Source organism: Bactrocera neohumeralis, chromosome 4, assembly GCF_024586455.1.
Source record: "Bactrocera neohumeralis isolate Rockhampton chromosome 4, APGP_CSIRO_Bneo_wtdbg2-racon-allhic-juicebox.fasta_v2, whole genome shotgun sequence".
Classification (NCBI taxonomy): Eukaryota; Metazoa; Arthropoda; class Insecta; order Diptera; family Tephritidae; genus Bactrocera; species Bactrocera neohumeralis.
The window spans coordinates 84,641,294-84,661,010 of record NC_065921.1 but is presented as its reverse complement, the minus strand read 5'-3'; the positions used below and the strand labels follow the sequence as shown (position 1 = coordinate 84,661,010).

The window sequence follows — 19,717 nt, the reverse complement described above, 5'->3', positions numbered from 1 at the left end:
GCGGATAGCACACATATTTAAAACTTTGGACCAGCAATGTCACATACGAGTATATCACTAATTTTCATCGCTTTCATGATCGTGGATTTTGGCGCAGCATATGACAACACACGTCTACAGCTAAATCAAAACCGCATCATAGGCGGCGATGATGTATCGATTGTACATTATGCGCATCAGGTCTCGCTGCGCCGTAAGACCTGCCAGGAATGCGCTTATTTGCACCTGTGTGGCGGCAACATACTCAACGAGGACACTATACTGACAGCTGCGCATTGTGTGATCGATCGTGATATTCGTAACTTCACCGTGGTCGCTGGTACCGGCCAACGCACCGGTGGTGATGGCACTGTTATGCTAATAGAAAAAATTGTCACACACGAACGTTACAATGCCTCCATAACGGATTATGATGTTGCTTTACTTTTCCTTGCCACACCGTTGACATTGGATGGGGTATTTACGACAATGATACAATTGGTGCAGAGCACGCCAGAGATTGGTGCAAAGGCCACCATCACCGGTTGGGGTACGCTGTCTGAAGGTGGTGTGGCTGCGCTGCAATTGCAGGCTGCCAATGTGTTCGTGCGTGCGCAATGCAGCGCGGCGTATGGCGATCGTTTTACAGCTGCTATGCTGTGCGCCGCTGCGAAGGACAGTGGAAAGGATGCTTGCCAAATGGATGCGGGTGGCCCATTATTGGTGGAGAATCAGTTGGCCGGCATAATTTCGTGGGCCATAGGCTGTGCACGGCCCGAAAGCCCAGGAGTTTACGTGAATGTGTCGCATGTGCGTCAGTGGATCGAGTTAACTGTGGCAGCTAACTCGTTGTATAAGTTTTAATGTGTGTCGGTGTAGTGTTAAAGTTATAAAACAATTTTTAATACAGTTTTTGTTGCCATTTTTATTTTGCATTTAATAAAATGAAAATTGTTCAGCATGTCTAGTAGAAAATATAGATAGAACTTGCTCAAAACGCAACCGTCTTTGAATACGATACATTTTGTGCATCAAAATTATATGTGACAGTTTAACGTTGTTTGGCGTAGGGCGTCCGATATTAGAAAGGTTTGTGATATGTATATAAAGAGTTTTTTCAAAACGGCTTTACAAATGTAGATCGAAAGGGACAGCAAACGACGCCATATTTTTTCGCGCTCTTTTGTCATTTCCCATCAGTAAGGTTTGCCATTTCATCATGGAAAGATGTACATACAATCCAACAACGAGCCGAAATTATTAAAATTTACTACCGAAATTCGGAGTCAGTGGCCTCAACTTTAAGAGCGCTACGTCCATTTTATCACATCCACAATTGAGCGTCTAGTGGAAAAATTTGAATCCACAGGCACAGTTCAAAAAGTTCCCGTATCAGTGAGACGAAGAACTGCTCATAGTGTCGAAATATTGCTGCCGCTATTGCATCAGTTGGGCATCGCTTTGACGTCGTTATGGCGAATTTCGCGAAAAGATCTTGGCCTACATCCTTACAAGATCAAATTAACGCAAAAACTGAAGCGCTTGACCACCTGAATCGTTGTACTTTCGTGAATTGTGCTGAGCAACAATTTGAAAACGATCCGGATTTTCATCGAAAATTTATCTTCAGCGATGAGGCTCATTTCTGGCTGAATGGCTTCGTCAATAAGCAAAGTATGCGTTATTAGTAAGACCGCAAGCCACACGTACACCATGAGTCACCATTGCATCCAGAAAAAATTACGGTGTGATGCGGTTTTTGGGCCGGCGGTGTCATTGGGCCGTACTTCTTCCGGGATAATCAAGGCCGGCACGTTATTATGAATGAGAATCGCTACCGCTTAATGACAACTGAATATTTTTGGTCCGAATGGGATGATATGGACTTGGGTAATATGTGGTTTCAACAGCGCGCCCGTGATGGCCATGAAAAAGAAATCGAGATACATATGGCAGTGTTTTGGACCAAATTGTTCGGATCTTTATATGCATGTTAATTTCTTTGTTATTCACATTCAGAATCCTTCCTCTCTTCCATCTTAGCATTCAATTTGATATGAATGTGATGCAATTCATTCAAGATCGTCATAAATATAGGAAAGTTTCAAACAAAAGTGCGTTCTATTTTTTTACTAACGCTATATGCCATAAAACAAGTTCTCAATTGAAGTCAACGGAATATTTTATGCGTCAACATAATATTGTTCTTGACAACTGTTCAAATAAAGTATCTAATCGAAACATAGAATATCGTCACGTTAACCTAACCGCTTGTTTTTGGCAACCAAATTAAAAATTAACTTTGACGTTTCAGTATAATAAGCACAATTCGTTTAGGCCGACTTTCCCTTAAATATAGTTTGAGTATTTATTAGTTTTCATAATTTCCACAAAACCGGTATGTAAGCGGTATGTATTCAAATAAGGTAGCAGTAATAGGATTAGAAAAGGGAACTTCACAGCAATTTTTGAGATCGCGTCGAACTGGTTTATATTTTGAGAACAACGACGCTCGTTGGATATTGGATTCTACTGATATTCATCTAACTGAAAGGCGATCCATAACGCACTGTGTTATGGAAGATAATTGAAAAGCATGTTCTGCAACAGACGAAATGAAAAGCGAAAGGTTTTAAGCAAATTTTAACAAAATGACATAAAAAGAGATTATCAGATATTGTTTGAAGTCTAAACCATATTTTGAAACTATATTTTAGCCGGGCTTTCAGCCATAAAAACGTAAAACAGTTCTACCGCTGACTGGCGCTGCTTGTGGAAGCTCAGATTTCCTGTAACGTTTCATTGATCTTCATAAAAACACCTGGATCTACCGTTAGCTTTCAGAGCTAGTAGTTGAACCATCGCCTACAGCTTGACGTTATGGAACTAAAAAGCGTCAGCGAATACGAAGGGTACATTTATTTATTTGGTTAGTAAACACTTTGCCACCTGTTTAACTTATGAATAATATCCGCTGTTAGGATAAGTAAATAATATTTCAAAGAGCTTTTCTATAAATATTATAACAGCACCAACAGTTTTGAGCACATTTTCCATATAACGGTTCGACGAAAAGGGTCTAATTTCTCTATATTAAAAATGTTTAAAACCTTCAGCTGTCGCATTTTAATGCTTTTGGTCGTGTACCAAATCAACTTATCACATGCCATTGGAGTTATTGGCGGTGTAAAGACAACTATTACGGATCATCCATATGTGGTTTCTCTGCAATTGGCCAACGGCACACATGTTTGTGGTGGTGCTCTAATTAAGAAGAATATTGCCGTCACAGCTGCACAATGCTTCGTTTTTCAGGATCCCAGCCAGCTTTATGTACGTCTTGGCACTGGCAATTATGCTACTGATGGCGAACTCATATCAATTAGTTCTTATATAATCAATGAGAATTTCGATTTTACCACCATGGACAGTGATGTGGCCGTATTGAAGTTGGTGAAAAATGTGGCAAAATCATCAGCGAAGCGTGAGATAAAGGTGGCTGGAGAAAAACCGAAGACCGACAGAAGTGGCGTGGTCACCGGTTGGAGTCAAAGTCGACAATTGGAAGATGTGACTGTGCGCATAATTAATGCAAAGAAATGCAGATCCGGGGAATATGTTTACAATGAAGACGATATAACGGATAACATGTTTTGCGCTCAGGCCTATAATAGGTACGTTTGCGGTGGTGAACCGGGTAGTCCTTTGGTGTATAAGAAGAAGTTGATCGGTTTGGTATCATGGGGTTATGGTTGTGGCAATGTAGGCAATCCAGCCGTATACACAAATGTAAATAAGCTACGAAAATGGATCAAAAAGACGATAAAAAAGCTGTAGACTGCGATTTCTCTTGAATGCAGTGGATTAAATAAATCATTAAAAATCCCAATAAATGCGAAAATATACTATGTATGTATGTATGTATATATAATTTAAAAGTAATATTGTCGATAATAAAAAAACTTAGTTATATATTACATAGTTTTACATTCAAAAATAATAAAAATAATAAAAACATAAAAATTTATTGCGTTTATTTTCTCCGAAAAACTCCGATCGAGCTATTGCAAAATTTTTTGATACATGATTTGTACCGTAAAAATTTATTGCGTTTATTTTTCCATAAGTCCATGGACGAGTTATTGAAAACTTTTATAATTTGTTACCTGATTTGTATCGTATTTGTACCTAATTTGGACCGTAAAAACTTATTTCGTTTATTTTTTCCATAAATCAATGTTTGAGTTTTATTAAAACTTTTATTATTTAGCACCTGTACCGAATATCAAATTTAAGTCATGTTTCGTTTGCGGACTCTCAAACAATAGCGAACTCCTTACATACATGTATTTATGTATATTTATTATAATTTGTAATGCCGCTGCATGTCAATATGTACTATAAATATGTAAATGAGAGTTAGTAGTACCCGCTAATACAACAAAGTGTTCTAGTAGAAACTAACTCGTTTCTTCTTAGATGGCTTACAATTACACCGGCCTACAAAAAAAATTTTTTGGCTTGGTGCAGCTCTGTGCACATCAGTAGTCGGTATAGTAGGTAGGATGAACTACATTCTCGCTACTAGATGTTTTTTTCTTCTTTCTTATGAACAAGAGCTGATATGGAAAATGTGACTTGTTTTCTCGTATCAACTCACAAAATACATCCAAAATTAGGTATAAAATCTTAGGCACCAAAATGAGTGTAGGCCAGTGTTATGTATCTATATTTTAAAATATAATATTGATATTCAACAATTTGCTAAGCATACTTTTAGGAAGTTTCTTAAATCAATTTATTGTCTACTATACATATTACCTGGCAGACACAATGAATCACTCATTATTAAAATCGCAATAATTAGAAATTGTTTGAATATCAATAGTTAGCACTGGAATCATTCAGGAAAAAAGATGTGACATTGAACAATATTACTTAAATCAGAGAACGTATATTATCATAATGTTATCAAATGATAATCATATCAATTAATATGATGGCATGCAAACGTACATATGTATAAAAATATAAGCAAAAGGCCAACATACGTCTGTAATAGCAATGTATATTTCTGAGCATAATTTTCATTGAATGCTCAGCTCTGTTCACGCGCCACTGTTAAGATTTCTCCTTCTGATCTTGCTGTGGTGAAACACGCTCATCGCATTTTGTTAGCCAAAAATATTTTTTACGCTCTCCGCGCCGTGAACCTTCTCTATTCTTTTACGTTCTCTGCTTAAATTCTCCCAGTTTATTTAAAATCTATTTACGTAAAAAGTCACTCATACGCCCCGTCCCTTATTTTAATGACAGTAGTATGAAACATCGGCAAGCAATACTATGGCCGTCATTGTCATTTAGCGAATATTCGGATTTCTACACTTTTGATTAACTTAATGTTATATATTTTGATTAGTTATTATGACGGCACCAATTTCGGTTGCACCGAACCTACATATGTACATATATACTCATTACAAATACGATAACTTCTCACAAGTACTTGATTTTATCGATTATTTTGAATGGTAGGTAGATAGTGGCTCGATTTGAACATCCTTGCCTTAGTCAATATTCCAAGCCAAATTTCTTGAAGATATCTCGTCAAATGAAAAAGTTTTCCATACAAGCATTTTTTTCGATCGTTCAGTTTATTGTATATGGCAGCTATACGCTATAGAAATCCGGTCTGAACAATTTCGTCCTTTTCAGCGTTTCGCAAAATTACAATATCTCAAAAAATGTGGGAATAGTACGCATATGCGTATACAGACGAACACACGGACATGGCTTAATCGACTCAGCTTGCCATGCTGATTCTTTATATACATACAAATATATTTTAAAGGGTCTCCATTAGACTAGTTTTTATTTTTTACTCATAATTACTTTGCCAATTCAGGTTGAATAGCGACATAACTAACGCTTTGAGTTATTACAGTTACGTACAAATGTACTCAAATTGCTTTGGCTAAAATTGCTAATGTTTACTCATGAAAAGAAAATTTATTTTTAGAAATTATGCAGACAAAATGTAAATAAAATAACTGTTAAAGAACATGTGCGACAGCTGATTTCAGGTACATATGTCAATAATAACGGTTAATATACTTCCTGGCGAAAAGTCAAGAAAGACATATTGATATATAGAACTCGTTATTATGAAAACCGGTTAAAACCTCATTTGGTTAATTTGTTATAGTTAAATTGAACTTATTTTTACATTTAGATTAAAATAAACAATTATATAATCCGTTGTAGACAAACATCTGTTTCTCTTACGCTCTTCGGCAGACAAAATATACAATACTTAGAAGCGCGCAGCAGGTTTCTGAGAGTATATAAGGGCATGAAAAAACGAATAGTTTATAGTTGAAATTTCGACATCCAAGAAATTAAGAACTAACCGCTGAGCTCCATTAGACTACAGTCAAAATAAAGATGGCCAAGTTATACATTTCTAGTTTCTTGCTGGTGATCGCAGCCTGCGTTTATAACACCAACGCTGATGGAGCTGAGGGTGGTGTAGCCACCACAATTTCAGCACATCCGTATATCGTCTCACTACAAGGTACCGACGGCTCAAAAGTCTGTGGTGGTGTCTTAATTGATTCAAAGACCGTTGTCACTGGAGCACAGTGTTTGAACTTCTACGATGTATCACAACTGGTGGTCGGTGTTAGCAATGGTGCTAAAGTCGTAAAAATTGCCAGTAGTACCTTCGATATCGGTTTTGACTTCACCACCATGCAAAATGATGTAGCAGTCGTGAAATTGGCCGAAGCAGTGACTGTTGGAACCATCGAACTGGCCACGAAAGAACCAACGAACGGTGTTAGTGGTGTGGTGACCACCTGGGACTCAAGCAGCAACTTGGTAGATATCCCTGTGACTGTCATTGACACCGCGCAATGTGGTTCAGGTAAATACAGCTACAGTGAAGATGACATATTATCCACAATGTTGTGCGGACTTGCGACTAACGCAAATGCTTGTGGCGCTTTACCCGGAAGTCCTTTGGTTTCAAAGAAGAAATTGGTCGGTTTGGTTTCCTGGGGTTATGGCTGTGGCAACAAGGGCAATCCAGCTGTTTTCACTGATATTGCATCTTTAGAATCGTGGGTAAAGTCAACTGCAAAGTCCTTGTAAAATTGTGCGTTTTTTTGCATTTTAAAATTTTATTAAATAAATTGAGCTTATAACTAAAATAAAAATGTTTTATTATTTCTTGGTTAGATCATATCATTCAAATTGACATGAATTTGTCGAATCATCAATTTTTACTTTTCAAAAAACTATAGTTAGGTGTCGTCGAGTTTAGGAGTGGTCTCCTAACAGCAAATACCTTTCGCTTATTACCCATAAAAGAGGGGTTTGAAGCCGACTGATTATTTCAGAACGTATAGGTTCAGTCTGCTGACAGTTGGAAGGTTGAACTTTGTCCAATTTGAGACTTATCAAATCCTGTTTCAGAAAAATATTCTTTGAAAAGAAATATATGAGTATATAGTAACTCATACACTGACCGACATAATCGGTATGTATATTATACACAAGGTATGTGGTGTATGTGAGTTGGGGGTAGTATGGATCAGATTTATCTATTTTTGCCAATACCACATACTATTAACATACCACATACCAATAAAACGTACCCTGGGTATCATCATCACCAAGCTTATGGTGTAAAGTCAATCGGATGTTGGAAAATCCTGATATTAGTTCTATTGTCGGTATAAGAATCCAAGGGATTGCACTTGAGGTTTAATTTTGAAAATGTATATCCGTACAAATAAATTTCATTGGAAAAAATAACGAATTTAAAGTTGCTTTCTCAATGTCTGGTTACCAGCCTTTCTGTCCAGTTAATAGAGTTGTCAACTTAATAGATTGTACTTAATAAACATCAACAAATTGTGGGACCGGCCAATGTGCATGGTTAATGGAGATATCCGCTTAATAGAGCGCCCATTCAATAGAGCTTTCACTGTATTTTTTATTTATAGATTGTTTTTACTATCCTATCTTCTAAAATCGGTTCAATAGTTTAGGAGTACATCGCGGACAAACAACGTGACACATAATTTTTATATATACAGATAGGTCAGACTTTCAATATGTATATATACAAGGAAAAAGAAATAAAGAGAAATAATAGAAAGATATTTATTAATAATATGAGGCTTAAAGCACGGTTTAGACCGATTTTACTCATATTCAAAGCTAAACCACAATTAAACCACTTTAGTAAAACTACTTTTCCACGAGATCACTCATCGCAATCAACATAAAAAGCTTAAAGTTAGGTGGAAATTCGGAAATCACTATAACCGGTATATTAGGGTTAGGGATTTGTCTGAACTGAAGGCATTAACTTTTGACATATTGGCCCATGTGTATATGGTAAAAAGTCAACCAGAAAACTGAAAAGTATAGAAAAGTAAACAAAACGCTAATTCCTATATCTTACTATTAATTACTTCGCTAATTCAGTTGTATAGAAAATTCTATGGCAAAAATTATTAATGTTTACTAATAAAACCAAAACTTATTTTTAGACACAATGCAGACAAAATGTAAATAAAATAATTGTGACAGCCGATTATAGGTATATCAATAATAACGGTTAATATAATAGAAACAAGTAAGGAAGGGCTAAGTTTGGGAGTAACCGAACATTTTATACCTTTAACTAGAGATTTTTTTATACATATGTATATTTTTTATACATACGTATACGATATATATGTATGTAACTGCGATATATACACTAACCGACATATTCGGGATAAGATTTGTTAGAAAAACCAAAATCATCATGCTCTTTCATTTTCATTGAGATTTATCCCATTGTGGCCGATATACTTGTATGTGGTATAAAGTAACCCGGAAATTCGAAAATCTTTATATAACATATATGGGGATTCAGGGAAGAATTAACACAATTCAGCTGACTTTTGATGCAGACATACTATTATTAGGAAAAGTTCTCTCTGAATTTGTCGATTTTTTGGTCAAAAGTCATTTTCTGATACTGGAGTCCATATATTCGTCACCGAGGGGCTTGAACAGTTTTGATTGGATTAGAACAATTTTTGGTCATAAGGTGTCAACCTTAAAGGAAATATTAGTGCAAAGTTTTATTCTGTTATATCAATTGCTTCCTGATTTGTATACTTGAAAGTGAAAGCTTCAAATGGAATATAATATTATTTTATATGGGAAGTAGGCGTGACTGTAGTCCGATTTCGACTATTTTTACACTGCAATAAAGCAATGTAAAGGAATGCTACGGACTAAATTTAGTCGAAATATTTTGTGTGGGTCCCGATATATGTGATTTCATCTAAAAGTGGGCGGTGCCAGGCCCATAGTTAATTTTTTCATAGGCTCCCACAGAGTACTCTCATACCAACTGGGGTGAAAAATTTAATGTCTCTGGTATATTTAGTCATTTATTTATCGCACTTTAAGTAGTTTCTAACAGTACTGTTATATGGGAAGTGGACGGAATTATCTTCCGATTTCATCCACGGACGGACGGACAGACAGACAGTCACTCGTCTCGTTATCCTGATCATCTATATAAATAACCATGTGTATATCTTTCTCGATTAATTTTAAGTGATACATGCAACCGTTAGGTGAACAAAACCATTATCCCCTGTAGCCACATATTGCAAGAGTATAAAAATAAAGACCATATTTGAGGGGTGCCATGCCGGGACAGGTGCAAGCTTTAAGCCAACCATACTTCCTGCCGAAAAGTCGAGGCAGACTTATTGATACATAAAATTCGAGACAAAATTGTACATCCGTTGTTATGAAAACTGGTTAAAACTGCATATGGTTAATATGTGATTGTGCAATTGGCCTTCTTTTTGCAATTAAATTAAAATAAACAATTATATAATCCGTTGTAGGCAAACATCTGTTTCTCTTACGCTTTTCGGCAGACAAAATATACAATACTTAGAAGCGCGCAGCAGGTTTGTGAGAGTATATAAGGGCATGAAAAAACGAATAGTTTATAGTTGAAATTTCGACATCCAAGAAATTAAGAACTAACCGCTGAGCTCCATTAGACTACAGTCAAAATAAAGATGGCCAAGTTATACATTTCTAGTTTCTTGCTGGTGATCGCAGCCTGCGTTTATAACACCAACGCTGATGGAGCTGAGGGTGGTGTAGCCACCACAATTTCAGCACATCCGTATATCGTCTCACTACAAGGTACCGACGGCTCAAAAGTCTGTGGTGGTGTCTTAATTGATTCAAAGACCGTTGTCACTGGAGCACAGTGTTTGAACTTCTACGATGTATCACAGCTGGTGGTCGGTGTTAGCAATGGTGCTAAAGTCGTAAAAATTGCTAGTAGTACCTTCGATATCGGTTTTGACTTCACCACCATGCAAAATGATGTAGCAGTCGTGAAATTGGCCGAAGAGGTGACTGTTGGAACCATCGAACTGGCCTCGAAAGAACCAACGAACGGTGTTAGTGGTGTGGTGACCACCTGGGACTCAAGCAGCAACTTGGTAGATATCCCTGTGACTGTCATTGACACCGCGCAATGTGGTTCAGGTAAATACAGCTACAGTGAAGATGACATATTATCCACAATGTTGTGCGGACTTGCGACTAACGCAAATGCTTGTGGCGCTTTACCCGGAAGTCCTTTGGTTTCAAAGAAGAAATTGGTCGGTTTGGTTTCCTGGGGCTATGGTTGTGGCAACAAGGGTAATCCAGCTGTTTTCACTGATATTGCATCTCTAGAATCGTGGGTAAAGTCAACTGCAAAGGCTTTGTAAAATGGTGCAATTTTTTGCATTTTAAAATTTAATTAAATAAATTGAGCTTATAACTAAAATAAAAATGTTTTATTATTCCTTGAATAGCTCATGTCATTCAAATTATAGGAATTTCTTGAATTCAGGAGTGGTCTCCTAGCAACAAATACCTTTCCCTTATTAACCATAAAAGAGGAGTTTGAGACCGACTGATTATTTCAGAACGTATAGTCTGCCAACAGTTGGAAGGTTGAACTTTGTCCAATTTGAAAGTTTTCAAATCCTGTTTCAGAAAAATATTCTTTGAAAAAAAAATATATACGTATATAGTAACTCATACACTGACCGACATAATCGGTATGTATATTATACATATGGTATGTGGTGTATGTGAGTTGCTAGTAGTATCGACCCGATTTTACCTATTTTTGCCAATACTACATACTATTAACATACCACATACTAATAAAATGTACCCTGGGAACATCAAGGTACCTTATGTACCATCACCAATCATATCAGGTGTAAAGTCAACTGGATGTTCGAAAATCCTGATATTAGTAGGTTAAGTTTTCCCCTAATTTCTTACATTTTAGGCACAACGTTAGATTATTATGAGTAAAATCGCTTTTTCATTTTAATTGAGATAACTCGCATGTTGGTCGATATAGGCGGTGTAAAGTCAACAAGAAGTTCGAAAATCTTTATGTGGTACATGGAAACAAAGGAAAGTATTCACGCGATTCAGCTCACTTTTGACACACAGATATACTGTTATAAGGAAAGGATTCTCACTGAATTTCAATTATATACATGTCTCACTTATTGAGCGATATTTGCAGTAAAGATTCAATTACAGGTACTCGGGTTCATATATTCGGTACGGGGCTTGAAGAGTTTTGTTTGGATATGGACAATTTTTAGTCATTAGGTGGCATATTTTGAAAGCAATATTCGGGCAACGTTTAACCACGTTACACTAATTGGTGCTTTATTTGCTTTATTTGAAGAATAAAATATGGTTTAAAATTGGGTTATATGGGAAGTAGGCGTGATTGTTGGTATGTGAGAAGTATGTCACGTGCCAAATTTTGATGAAATCGTCCCATCGTCCAGTTTTTATCTCGACTCCTATGAAGTCCTGTATCGTATTCAGTACTAAGTTTCATTACGATTATAAATTTTTACTCAAGCTACAGCTTGTACAGACAGACACAGGGCAGACTGATCCAGGACGGACATAAATCTATATCTATCTCGAAAAACTATTATACTTTGTAGTAGCTCGTTCCAAGAGTATAAAAAACAAAAAATTAAGATTAATAAATTTTAAATTTACTGTAAATTGTTTAAAATCAATAAGATTAATAATTATAGATCAGAGGCTCACTTTCTTTCATTACTATATTTTGCTTCGTTTCTAAATATTTATATTCAAATCAAGCAATGAAGCTGAATTTATTATATTGGGTATATGAGGAGAGAGAAAATAAAGACATTTATAAATAATATGAGGTTTAGAGCACGGTCTAGCCCGATTTCACTCATATTCAAAGTTAAACCACAAAATACTTCTCCACCAGACCACTCATAGTAACCAATACAAAAGGCTTAAAGTTAGGTGGAAATTCGGAAGTCACTATATAACCATATATATTATGGTTAGAGCATCGTCTGCACTGATGGTATTAACTTTCGATATTACTTGTTATACGAATAAGTTCTTTTAATTTTGCTAGGACGGCTAGGCTTATAAATAGATCAATAATAGAATGTGTATCAGGCGCGGATCCAGGGGGCGGAGAGTTCCTCCCCCAAAAGTTCAAAATTATACATTATTTCCAACATATGAGATAATCTGCGAAGAAAAAAATTTTGAGTTTCAAGTAAAAATTTGTATAGTTCCCCCCCCTAAAATTCTCCTCTGGATCAGCTCCTGATGTGTATATGGTATAAAGTCAACCGGAAAACTAAGAAGTGTAGAAAAATAAACAAAATACTAATTCCTATTTCTTACTATTAATTTACTAATAAAACAAAAATTTATTTTTGGACACAATGCAGACAAACTGTAAATAAAATAATTGTTATAAAGAACATGAGCGATAGCTGATTATAGGTATAACAAGTAAGGAAAGGCTAAGTTCCGAAGTAACCAGAAAAACCAAAATTTTCATGCTCTTTCATTTTCATTGAGATTAATCACATTGTGGCCGATATATGCGTTATAAAGTAACCCAGAAGTTCGAAAATCTTTATATAACATATGTATATGGGGGTTCAGGGAAGTATTAACACAATTCAGATGACTTTTGATGCAGAAATACTATTATTAGGAAAAGTTCTCTCTGAATTTGTCGATTTTTTGGTCAAAAGTCATTTTCTGATACTGGAGTCCATATATTCGTCACCGAGGGGCTTGAACAGTTTTGGTTGGATTAGAACAATTTTTGGTCATAAGGTGTCAACCTTAAAGGAAATATTAGTGCAAAGTTTTATTCTGTTATATCAATTGCTTCCTGATTTGTATACTTGAAAGTGAAAGCTTCAAATGGAATATAATATTATTTTATATGGGAAGTAGGCGTGACTGTAGTCCGATTTCGACTATTTTTACACTGCAATAAAGCAATGTAAAGGAATGCTACGGACTAAATTCAGCCGATATCGGTTGTGTGGGTCTCGATATATATGATTTCATCTATGTAAAAGTGGGCGGTGCCAGGCCCATAGTTAATTTTTTCATAGGCTCCCACAGAGTACTCTCATACCAACTGGGGTGGAAATTTAATGTCTCTGGCATATTTAGTCATTTATTTATCGCACTTTAAGTAGTTTTTAACAGTACTGTTATATGGGGAGTGGACGGAATTATCTTCCGATTTCATCCACGGACGGACGGACAGACAGACAGTCACTCGTCTCGTTATCCTGATCATCTATATAAATAACCATGTGTATATCTATCTCGATTAATTTTAAGTGATACATGCAACCGTTAGGTGAACAAAACCATTATCCCCTGTAGCCACATATTGCAAGAGTATAAAAATAAAGACCATATTTAAGGGGTGCCATGCCGGGACAGGTGCAAGCTTTAAGCCAACAATACTTCCTACCGTAAAGTCGAGGCAAACTTATTGAAACATAAAATTTGAGACAAAATTGTACACCCGTTACTATGAAAATTGGTTAACGCCTCTTATGGTTAATATGTTATTGTGCAATTGGCATTCTTTTTTGCAATTAGATTAAAATAAACAATTATATAATCCATTGTAGGCAAACATCTGTTTCTCTTTCGCTCTTCGGCAGACACGCGCAGCAGGTTTATGAGAGTATATAAGGGCAAGAAAAAATGAATAGTTTATAGTTGAAATTTCAACATCCAAGAAATTAAGAACTAACCGCTGAGCTCCATTAAGAGAACTACAGTTCATATAACAATGGCCAAGTTATACATTTCTAGTTTCTTGCTGGTGATCGCAGCCTGCGTTTATAACACCAACGCTGATGGAGCTGAGGGTGGTGTAGCCACCACAATTTCAGCACATCCGTATATCGTCTCACTACAAGGTACCGACGGCTCAAAAGTCTGTGGTGGTGTCTTAATTGATTCAAAGACCGTTGTCACTGGAGCACAGTGTTTGAACTTCTACGATGTATCACAACTGGTGGTCGGTGTTAGCAATGGTGCTAAAGTCGTAAAAATTGCCAATAGTACCTTCGATATCGGTTTTGACTTCACCACCATGCAAAATGATGTAGCCGTCGTGAAATTGGCTGAAGCCGTGAGTGTTGGAACCATTGAACTGGCCACGGAAGAACCAACGAACGGTGTTAGCGGTGTGGTGACCACCTGGGACTCAAGCAGCGACTTGGTAGATATCCCTGTGACTGTCATTGACACCGCGCAATGTGGTTCAGGTGAATACAGCTACAGTGAAGATGACATATTATCCACAATGTTGTGCGGACTTGCGACTAACGCAAATGCTTGTGGCGCTTTACCCGGAAGTCCTTTGGTTTCAAAGAATAAATTGGTCGGTTTGGTTTCCTGGGGCTATGGTTGTGGCAACAAGGGTAATCCAGCTGTTTTCACTGATATTGCATCTTTAGAATCGTGGGTAGTGTCAACTGCAAACTCCTTGTAATATGGAGTTACTTTTGTCCATATAAAATTTAATTAAATAAAATGAGTTTATACCAAAAATAAAATTTGTTTATAATTCATTTGTTACCTGATTCTTAATTCATTCAGCAAAAAACTTATCAGTTAGTAATGTGAGCTACACTTTACGGGGAAAAAGCTCAAAAAACGATTCCTTTGAAATTATACCAAACAGACAACATAATCTTTTTTTGGTGACTATCGGTATTCGAAGTGGATAGAAATGGTTCATCCTTTTTAGACAACGATTTTTGGTACTTCACATTCTTGTAAACAAACCACTGTGCGCCACCAGTAACAATGCGCTTCATAATATGGGTCACTTCTTTGACGTTTGATAAGAAAATCAAATCTCAATCGTTAATGAGACGAAGCAAATTTCATTGTGTAAGAACGTGAGGATTCCATAAGTCAAGCTTCGAGTTGGAAGTTCGAAGGGAAGTATTGATACGATTCAAACCAATTTTGACACAGAGACATGCTATTATCAGAAGAAGTTTATCCCTGTATTTCAATTATAGTATATCTCACGCGTTGACTGATAATTGCGGTAAAAAGTCAACTATAGGTAATGGGTACCTAGGGTCTTGCACAGGCATTATTCATGTAAAGTTTTATCGCGTTGTATTAATTGCTTTTTGATTTGTACACTGGAAAGGAAAGAGTCAGATGGAATTTAAAATTATGTTATATGGAAGGAGGCGTGGTTGTAATTTTAGTATTGTAACGTAAGAATGTTAGAGGAATGTTTGTAGCAAATTTGGTTGAAACCGGTCTATCAGGTCCTAAGATATGTAACTTTATTGAAAGCCTCTGCCGTATTTAGTTAATGATTTATCACCCTTCTAATAGTTTTTAACAGTACCGTTTGTACATTTTCGGCAGGAGCAATTAAGGGACTTATCTTGAGTGAATTTGGCAATTGTAGATTTAATGGTCTAGGAATTATATACACTAAACCTATTGGAGGGCGGGGCCATGCCACCTTTTTAAAAGTTGCAGCTTATACGGATGAACCGACAAACAGACAGTTACCTGGATTTCAACTCGTCTCCTCATCCTGGTCATTCACACATAACATATATATCATCACCTGAAATGCAAAATAACGTATCATCAAAAAATTCGAAATTGAGTGTCTTATTGATTAGTGAAGCGTAATCACATTACGTACATAATACGTATATTACATATGTTCAACATTTTCAGGTTCTGCGGTCAGATATAAACCAGTTTTAACCAATATTAAAATTTTGTTTCACTCATGTTCCATTTTATTACATGTTTCATTCATGCCATTGTACATTTCCGAAAATGTTGTTACGTTATTTTGCATTTCAGGTGACGATATGTATCTTATAGATATATAAGAATGAATCGCAAAATGTGTTGCTAAGCGCATAACTCAACAACGCCTGGACCAATTTGGCCAATTCTTTTTTTTTAATGTTCATTGAGGTTCAAAGAAGGTTTTTTTTCGAATAATTTCCGGAAAGCCCCTAAAAAGAGCCTTTTTCTTTTTTCCATACAAACGAGTGAATGTTTGTTTGTCAGTAAAGCTAATGCTCGAGAACGACTGAACCAATCTTGATTAAATTTTCAGAGGTTGTTCGCTGTGGATCGGGGAAAGTTTAGAAATAAAAAAACCGTATGCTTTTCGTTAGGAAAAGTCGGAAAATTGGACAATTCCAAAAAAGTAACTTTACATACAACATTTTTTTTCTCAATTTTTTTTTTTTTGTTTTTCAATTGTCAAATCTGTCGTTTGCTTTCTTTATTCCGGTTATTCAAAAAAAAAAAATTATTGAAATTTATTCAGTGAAAACGTTATTTGTGCTTCACACAAAGTGCTCAATTACAGATTGAAATATGTTACGATGCCACGAAGAGGTCGCGCTAATATCGCTCGGCGTTCTTTTTGGCGTCAACATACATATGTACATTGGCAGCCCAAGGCACATAACCGAGTACTCCCATACATATGTATGTATGTGCGGAATTATGAATCGCGGCCAATCACCAAGCGATCGTCACGATGTCACAGCACGACTTTTCAAACAACAGTTACGATGTTTGATTGACTTTATCTTGAAGCAACGTATATGTGGTGCTGTTGGATGCTAGATGTACTTTGTTGAGTGGCAAAAGAGAGGTATGCAACACGCAAACATTCCTTTTAGGATGATGGTTACACCAGATCAAATTGATGAAATCATTTCTGCGGAAATTCCACATGTAGAGAAAAATCCAGTATTATACGAAGTTGTGGAAACCAATATGGTTCATCTCTTTGGTTTGTATGTCTGACAATAAATGCACGAAACACTATCCACGTGTTTTTTTTTCGAAAACACAAACTGGAAATGATGGATATCAACTCTATCGGCGTCGCTCGCCAGATAACAGAACATTCAGCATTCAACTTAGAAGAGTGAATATCGAAGTTGACAACACATGGATCGTACTATATTCACCCTTATTGTCTAATTCACATTCAAAACTTATATCAATGTTTAATATTGCAGTTTGATGAAATCGATCAAATACGTTTGCAAGTTCATCACCAAAGAAAGCTATTGATTATTGTACGCGGTTCAACTTTATTTGAGTCATTGCTTACTGTGAATGGTACGGTGTGTGCAAGTTTTGGAGAAGTAAGTAATATGTATACTTGTAATAATAATAGGATATTGCTATACAGTAAATTCAAGTAGTATGTACATCAGATATGGGACTTCAACCAAAGGTGGGCGGGCCACGCTCATTGTTCAATTTTTATACCGATTTCTCATAAGCACCATATAGATTTGTGAAATTGGTTTTCGCACATACATGTATTTATATAATTAGTAATCGCAAAATTTTCAAAACGGTTATTTGGGTTATGGATCCGGTTCTCAAACGATTTCATTAATTTTCACACAGTTGGTACAAAAGACGATTTTGGTAGATTTAGGTGAGTGGTGGTAGTTGGATCAACCACTTTTCAAAAAGTTTCATCTACAAATGCCCCTCCACGCTTCACTAGAGCAAAATACAGTTTTATAACTTAATTTTTGGTATGACTGTACCCATTTAAAAATTTTCGCTTAACGGCATTTTGTGCGCGTGGCAATTATCCAAGAAACACACAATTTTTACTCAAGTTATCGCTAGCACGGGCGGGCGAACAGACAGTAAACAAAACGCTATTCAATTTATTTCATTATTAATTGCACAGCTAGTTCAGGTTGAATAGACACACAATTTACGGTTTGAGTTATTATTTGCACAGTTGTATGTCGTTAGTTCGGAGTAAGTAAATCTCTTTGTTATTTGCAGGCAAAATTTTACAAAAATAATTCAAATTTAGTAACATAATACACATATACATACATACATATCAATAATGTCAGTAATAAATAATATGTTCGGGTGTGCAAAGCGGCGGCAGGCACAGGAAAACACTTTTATGCGATTGGATAATGAAAAACAATGAGTAAAAAATACCCAGATTGAGCGATATACATTATATTATATGATGGAAGTCTCCATTTTAAAATTTCTTTACAAAATTTATATCGTCACCTGAAATGCAAAATAACGTATCATCAAAAAATTCGAAATTGAATGTCTTATAGATTACGCTTCACTACTTCAAATTACTTACATAATATTACATATGTTCAACATTTTCTGGTTCTCCGATCAAATATAAACTAGTTTTAACCAATATTAAAATTTTGTTTCACTCATGTTCCATTTTATTTCGTGTTTCATTCATGCCACTGTAAATTTCCGAAAATGTTGTTACGTTATTTTGCATTTCAGGTGACGATATAGACTTTTAATTTGTGGCAACAGAAGTTTTATTATTGATGTTTTTCCTTTTCATTTTATTACTTTTGTTGCTTTTATTATTATAAGGAAATAGTCCAAAAAAAACTATATGTCCAGACGAAGAAAAAAGGCAGACTTATTGATAAAAAAATTAGACACAAAATTGACACCCGTTATTATGAAAAGTGACTAAAACCTCATATGTTGGATAGTCGAAAAAGTCTTTTCGCATTTTCTCAATAGATGTCGTTGCACTCGAATATCTCCAGTGCTACCAGTTGCATTGTATCATACCATATCGTGTTGGAAAGGTGAGATTTTAAGCTTCATTTAACCAAAAAAAATTAAAAAAAAGTTAAAAAAATTAAAAGTTAATTTCAGGGAAGTTGAAAAAAAGTTACAGCTTTTCAAAAATGAGTGAAAATAATAAAGAAATTCGCTATAATTTGAAATTTTTGTATAAATAAATATAGTTTATAAAATTAAAAAAACACGCTTTTAAAACATATCAAACTAAAAAGTGAAAAATAATTCCTGCATTATTTTGAGAAAAGCGTGGAATGCTCGATATATTGACTAATTGTTATATTATTTGCTACCAAGTTCTATTGACGACTTTACGAATTATTACTTCTTAATCGAATCATTTCTTCTAAAGCTTCACTGTTACATGGGGTTTTACGTGTCAACTTTGAACAGTCTAGTTCTTCAATTCGAATACCGTCCAAAGAACTACAACGACTAAGTGCTACATAAGCTTGTCCAGCAGCAAACGGTCGAGAGCCCAGATAAATTACTGCATGATATACTGTACAACCAGCGAACGTATATTTATAAATATTATCAGAGAACGTATATTTATTCTCTGATATTATATAAATATATAAATATATATATATCGTATATTTATAAATATACGTTCTCTGGTACAACCTTGAATCTAATGAATGGTCGA

General features: G+C 35.7%; 5 protein-coding genes across 5 annotated transcripts; all 5 read left to right on the top strand.

Moving 5' to 3' along the window:
* Window positions 1-26: 26 nt before the first annotated feature.
* On the top strand, window positions 27-894 carry LOC126754878 (trypsin eta-like). The gene has a single exon (XM_050467079.1). The coding sequence runs from the start codon at window positions 37-39 to the stop codon at window positions 841-843; it is 807 nt and encodes a 268-aa protein (XP_050323036.1). The 5' UTR covers window positions 27-36; the 3' UTR covers window positions 844-894.
* A 2,184-nt stretch (window positions 895-3,078) lies between these two features.
* Window positions 3,079-3,816, top strand: LOC126754889 (trypsin-like). Its single transcript, XM_050467092.1, has one exon. It carries the CDS (start codon window positions 3,079-3,081, stop codon window positions 3,814-3,816), a length of 738 nt encoding a protein of 245 aa, XP_050323049.1.
* Window positions 3,817-6,391: 2,575 nt separating this feature from the next.
* Window positions 6,392-7,132, top strand: LOC126754895 (trypsin alpha-3-like). Its single transcript, XM_050467099.1, has one exon. It carries the CDS (start codon window positions 6,424-6,426, stop codon window positions 7,129-7,131), a length of 708 nt encoding a protein of 235 aa, XP_050323056.1. The 5' UTR covers window positions 6,392-6,423; the 3' UTR covers window position 7,132.
* A 2,925-nt stretch (window positions 7,133-10,057) lies between these two features.
* Window positions 10,058-10,794, top strand: LOC126754896 (trypsin alpha-3-like). Its single transcript, XM_050467100.1, has one exon. The coding sequence runs from the start codon at window positions 10,086-10,088 to the stop codon at window positions 10,791-10,793; it is 708 nt and encodes a 235-aa protein (XP_050323057.1). The 5' UTR covers window positions 10,058-10,085; the 3' UTR covers window position 10,794.
* A 3,424-nt stretch (window positions 10,795-14,218) lies between these two features.
* On the top strand, window positions 14,219-14,926 carry LOC126754897 (trypsin alpha-3-like). The gene has a single exon (XM_050467101.1). It carries the CDS (start codon window positions 14,219-14,221, stop codon window positions 14,924-14,926), a length of 708 nt encoding a protein of 235 aa, XP_050323058.1.
* The last annotated feature ends 4,791 nt before the right edge of the window (window positions 14,927-19,717 follow it).

Coding starts and splice junctions, on each gene's coding strand:
- LOC126754895 (XM_050467099.1), top strand. CDS start 6,424: ATGGCCAAGTTATACATTTCTAGTTTCTTGCTGGTGATCGCAGCCTGC.
- LOC126754897 (XM_050467101.1), top strand. CDS start 14,219: ATGGCCAAGTTATACATTTCTAGTTTCTTGCTGGTGATCGCAGCCTGC.
- LOC126754878 (XM_050467079.1), top strand. CDS start 37: ATGTCACATACGAGTATATCACTAATTTTCATCGCTTTCATGATCGTG.
- LOC126754896 (XM_050467100.1), top strand. CDS start 10,086: ATGGCCAAGTTATACATTTCTAGTTTCTTGCTGGTGATCGCAGCCTGC.
- LOC126754889 (XM_050467092.1), top strand. CDS start 3,079: ATGTTTAAAACCTTCAGCTGTCGCATTTTAATGCTTTTGGTCGTGTAC.